The 6,000-nt window shown below is 46.1% G+C and overlaps 1 protein-coding gene across 1 annotated transcript in view; it reads left to right on the top strand.

Annotated features, from left to right (window-relative positions):
- LOC125289315 (collagen alpha-1(XXV) chain) overlaps positions 1 to 6,000 on the top strand; it is a 257,176-nt gene that overhangs the window by 202,262 nt on the left and 48,914 nt on the right. Inside the window, exons 11-13 of the mRNA XM_048236068.1 lie at positions 1,054 to 1,098; positions 3,754 to 3,798; positions 4,907 to 4,933. Coding sequence (XP_048092025.1) covers positions 1,054 to 1,098; positions 3,754 to 3,798; positions 4,907 to 4,933 — 117 coding nt within the window. The remainder of the gene's footprint in view (positions 1 to 1,053; positions 1,099 to 3,753; positions 3,799 to 4,906; positions 4,934 to 6,000) is intronic.

The raw sequence follows: 6,000 nt of genomic DNA, 5'->3' as shown, positions 1-6,000 counted from the left end.
CATAAACACACACACACACACACACACACACACAGGTATTCATAAACACTCCTTCCCCAGCTGCGTGTGTTATAGGGTAGCAGAGCAGACATACTGTATGTGTGAATGGGGATGGTATGTTAGCACACACACACACAGACACACACACACACACAAACACACACACACACACACACACACACAGACACACACACACACACACACACACACACACACACACACACAGACACACACACAGACACACACACGTATCAACCACAGTGTTAGATCATTTGGCACCAGTCGCGAGGGCTCCTGACTCTAAATCACACCGTCTAGACAAGAGCAGGGTGTGCGGTGTGTGTGTGTGTGTGTGTGTGTTCAGGACCCTTTCATGCTGGCACAGCGTCTCGGTGTGGTCTCTCGCTCACGCCTGGGTCCCATCTCTCCTGCCCTCCGGCTCCTGAAATATGACCGCCTGTGTTTATCCTGGAAAACCCCACAAAGGCTTCAAACCCCGTCGCATGCGTAAGGCCGACAGGTGAATTAAAGTCAGGCCCAAATTTATATATATGTATAACCCCACCCAACCCCCAATGCGGTCTGTGTGTGTGTGTCTGTCTGTGTGTGTGTGTGTGTGTGTGTGTGTATGTATGTGTGTGTGTGTGTGTGTGTGTGTGTGTGTGTGTGTGTGTGTGTGTGTGTGTGGCACTAGTCGCCTAGCAGGAAAGCTGGCATGGGGGTTTCTTAAAGTAGCTATCAACTATCAAAATGGGCTACAGTCTAGAGCTGTCTAAAGCAGTCTCTTTTCATACTCCTGTTTTTGAACTCTGCAACTGTAAAGCTTCAACAAAACGGTCCAAAAACACAATTTTGTAGAAAATGAGTGATTTTAAAAAGCTAAAAAGGTTAGAAATGATGAGCTACATAAGTGATTAGATAATTGACTAAATGTCCTTGGAGTTAAAAAAGGTTAGAAATAATAAGCTAGAGAAGTGATTAGATAATTGACTAAATGTCCTCGTTCTGAGTTCTGTGGTCGTGTTTGACTCCTGCCTCCTGATTTCATTACAGGGCGCCACTGGTCATCCAGGTATTCCAGGCATCGACGGGCTTAAGGTGAGATTACTCCTCTATTTGGTTTGGCATTAAGTGTGCACCTGGGTCTGATAGACAAATATTTGACCCGGAGCTGGATTGTGTGTATTATTTCTTCATAATCACTCCCCCGATTGGCCTCTGATTGGCTGCCTGCTAGATTGTTTTGCCACGGACGGTTTGGAGGACCCCCATCTTTAGAGATTTCAGGGATTTCCTCTGTGACCCCAGTTTGTTTTTGAGTGGACGGTGGGTGTGTGTGTGTGTGTGTGTGTGTGTCTGTATGTGTGTGTGTGTGTGTTTCAGCATGTACCTGGCAGACATAACGCAGACACAGGGCAAGTCATCTGTCTAATCCTGCCTGCCGGCGGAGAGGAAATGTGCTGTTGACTTGTTGAAATCAAACACCGTTATCATTTTTATAAGCCAGGACAGGAGGTGCAGGGTATGTGGGGGTTGGGTGTGTGTGTGTGGGGTGCAGGGATGCGAGGTTGGGGGTGTGTGTGTGTGGGGGGCGTTTATGCAGCTCAGGCAGGAAGATGAGATCTCCAGAAGTCTCAAACTCATCTCACATTTAGCGCACATTCAGCCCCTCAGCTCGGCATCCGAATCTTTGGTTCAGACGTCCCTGTCTGTGCAGGTGATGATGTGGATCAAGGAGAGAGACTGTCGGGAGTTATGGGACCCGCTCTTGTGGAACAAAGCCTCCCGTCGGAGTTACACACACACACACACACACACACACACACACACACACACACACACACACACATACACACACACAAAACACTTACACACACAGACAGACACACACACACACACACACACACACACAAAACACTTACACACAGACAGACAGACACACACACACACACACACACACACTCAAAACACTCCGGTTAGCTTTGAAAAGATCTTAAAGGGAAAATAAATATATAAAACCCAAAAGAAACACATCAGATGCAATCCCAAGTTTGGCAAGCATTTTAGAAACGCAGAATAGAACACAGAGCGGAGACAGCATCAACGCCAAACTTAGAGAAACTCCTCTGCAGAGCCACACTTTGGCAACAGCACAGAGTAAAGTTCTGATGATGCTACCTGTCTTTAGATGCAATGGGTTTCCCGCAGTCTTTGAATGGGCTTTTGATGGTGCGCTTTTAAAAACCAATCCGGTCGGGCATTTTCAGGCTTCAAGACGAGCTCAGAAGTAACTATAATGTCTCTTAGTCTGCGCCCAGCAGCACAACATCTCTTCTGTATACACGGGCCTGCACAGCACAGCACAGCAGGCCGTCTGATAGATACTCGATCGATTGGTCATTTTATATCAAATATGCCGTAAAGAGCCATGTTCATCCGGCACAGGCTACCTACTTTTTTTCACAGGGAGAAAGCTGTAGCCAGCCATTACTGTACTGTACTGTTCTATCTTTATAACACAGCTCTGGAGCATCTACACCAGGAACAGTAATCAGGATGCAGAGAGAGAGAGACTCAGCTCGAGTATTGAAAACCCTACTGATTGGGGCATACTGTAGTTACTGTAACACTGTGCATCCAAATGAATGATCGCTAATACAGATGAAAAGGCGAAAAAGGACACATGATGCCATATGCTATCCTTACACTCTCTAAGTGTTCAAAGAGACAATTAATCTCCATTAGTGAGAGAGAGAGAGGGAGAGAGAGGGAGAGAGAGAGAGGAAGGGAGGGAAGGAGAGAGATGGAGAGGGGAAGTGAGAGAGAGAGGGAGAGAAAGGGAGAGAGAGAGAGCAATGCTGTCAGCAAGCAGAGAGATGGAGAGGATCCATTATCACTGTCATGCAGTCCAAGAGGCTACTGCCATTACTCATGAGATAAGTAGACGATGGGAGGAGACCATGTTCACTGTCAAGTCTAAACCAATACACTCTTTGAGTGGCTCGTCTACTAAACTCTAGTCTGTTCTGTGTGTGCAATCCAAATACACTGGAGTGCATACACAGTCCTGGCTCAGGGAGATGAAAACAAGCAACACGTCCACTGAGCCATAGCACTTAATTAACGGCACCATTCTTTAGACAGGGTGGAGGATAGTTTGTTTTACAAACGGACCAGATGCCTTTCCTCTAGATTATCAAGTGGCAAAACAGATGCCGAATATAAAAACCTCTTCTACACTAAGAAGGTACCTACAACAAAGCAGTGTATGTACAGTACGTATGCGCATGCGGTGCAGTGAAACCAGCCCTTCCCACGGTCCCGGACCTTTTTTACACCCTTACCTGCGCTCCTATGAGGTGTCTGAGACTGAAGATCACTGATGAGATGAGAATGAGACCTTGAGATGAGATGAGACCTTGCTCTGGAGACACTACTGATGAGACATTGCTGTACTGTAGGTGACCGTGTATTCTGTTACCTGAGACTGAAGATCACTGGTGAGATGAGAATGAGACCTTGAGATGAGATGAGAATGAAACCTTGAGATGAGATGAGACCTTGCTCTGGAGACACTACTGATGAGACATTGCTGTACTGTAGGTGACCGTGTGTTCTGTTACCTGAGACTGAAGATCACTGGTGAGATGAGAATGAGACCTTGAGATGAGATGAGAATGAGACCTTGCTCTGGAGGCACTACTGGTGAGACATTGCTGTACAGTAGGTGACCATGTGTTCTGTTACCTGTAGGGGGACATGGGAAAACAGGGATTAGATGGAACTCCCGGCGCCAAGGTTGGTTCCTCTGGTTCCCCCTTAATGTGATCTACTCACCCATCTCACTCGCTCGTCATGCCACCTTGAAGGGATGTTGTGACCCGACCCCAACAACTTAGCGCACCTACGTACAGTATCTGCATTGCATCTCCGAGCATTCACTGTGATCAAAAGTGTTCCATCACGATTGCATTTTGTCATATTGTGAAGATGCACTGCCAGACACATCTTGTGGAAGAAGAGTCAGCATGTCATAGACATACAGTATTCACAGGGTCACGCGTGTCCATTGGGGGTTGAATCACATGACTGGTTGTCCATAGATGACTAAGGTTCTCTATGTTGATTCCCAGTATGCTCAGACAGCATCACTCAGCCAACACTGCTCAACACTCTCTTGTATAGTTTTAGTTTTCTACTAAAGTAAGTACACTTACTCACCATACTTACCTAAAAAAGGCATGTAAAACATGATGCAATACTTGCTGTAACAAGTCATTTTGAAAGTTTGACAAATCCAGTCTTATTCCTCAATGTGAATTTAACACCAATGCCAGGACCAGGCCTGAACAGAAGCTATTAGGATCTATTAGGATCTATGAGGATCTCTGAGGATCTATGAGGAATGGGTGGCATCATGCAGTACTGCATGGAGGTCTTTGGCCCCAGGAGTCCACCATGCTTCTGCTATATGATCCACTGCCACACGTGGGCATAGTTTTACAACAGTGTCATGAGACGCACACAGTCTCTATTGTTGAATGAGTGTAAGCCATGCTGTCTGGGTGGGTGATGAGGTTTGTTTAACTGAGCACCACCATGTTCGGAAAAATGTCTCCATCAGCAAACGCCACCATCACCACCCCCATCCCCCACCGTACCACCCCCCACCAACATCTCACACACACACACACACACACACACACACACACACACACTCTGGGGATCGCATGAGGAAGGAGAGGCTGAAACACAATCCAGCCGAGTTTTAATTGAATGTGAATTTAACCCCAGATAGGATCGGCTCAGGGGGCAGCCCCTATTGTTTGCTTTTGTCCCGGCTGAGTCCTGAGCCTCCTGTCTGACGTGTGTTAACGCGCCTCTGCTTTCTTTTCGTTTCCTACAGGGAGATATGGGAGAGCCGGGTGAGAAGGTAAAAGCTTTTTTTGTCCACATGGCACCATAAATGACCTGAACTTTTCACAGCTTTTATATAAGTGTTCTTGTCTTAGTCGACACTGCATGAGGGGGTTGGGGATTTCTCTCACGAATAAAAACACTGAACAGTGTAGGTCTACATGTAATTGGTGTCGCTGAACTTTGGGGTCACCCATCTCCCAGATTCGGAGACTTCTGTTTTTATTTAGCGCTTATTTTCACAAAACTGCGCGCTGTTGTACTCACAAGATGCCAATCTAGCATCTGTTACTAGAGAATGCCACAAGCCAACAATTCTCAACAGTTGGCTACTGCCAATGTTTATTTTGACACGGTAAAATCCTAACTTGATTGACAATACTTTTGCCTTGCCAAAGGACTTGGCACTCACTTTTTGTTTAGCATGGTGCAGTGCATTGTGGATAAGGCACTTCATACGTCTCTTTAAGAGCATGCATATGTTTCTATAGCTTACCAGCCATTATGTTCCTGTAGGCCTAGACTCCCAGTAGAATATAAAAGAGTCTAATCAGACACAATTAAGCGAGCAGTCAAACTGCTAAACAAACAGAGATGGCCAACCCCTCCCAAACTAATGATTTTATTTGCTATCGTTGGCCTCGACTAAAGCTGGCAAGCCGAAACCTCAGCCCTGAATTTCCCAGAATTCTCTAGGGTCAGCAGAGGAGTCATGAGTCACTATGGTTAGTGCTGCTTTGGCATGTTTGTCATCAAAGGAAGAGAAGACGCCTTTGTTTAAGGTATCTCAAGGGCCGGTCCCACCCTCTGTACTGGTCAGAAGGAATGTTAAAATCAAGGACGGACGCCAGGCTAACATGTGCTGGGTTTCTGCGATAGGATAAGGACTTTGAGGACACTGATGAACTAGCACCGCTAATGTCTCTAAAATTACTGCCATTAGCCAAACCGCGTGCCAGTTTATTCAGTTGAATTAGCGGAGCGATAACTATGCTAACTAAAAGGTTCCCTTTGAAAATAACAGATGAATCTGAAACAGATCTGACCTTGTAATGACCTTGGATAAGTTATGGCTTCTTCAGA

This window comes from Alosa alosa, chromosome 24 (genome assembly GCF_017589495.1).
Source record: "Alosa alosa isolate M-15738 ecotype Scorff River chromosome 24, AALO_Geno_1.1, whole genome shotgun sequence".
Taxonomy (NCBI): domain Eukaryota; kingdom Metazoa; phylum Chordata; class Actinopteri; order Clupeiformes; family Clupeidae; genus Alosa; species Alosa alosa.
This window is presented reverse-complemented; position numbering and strand designations above follow the sequence as displayed.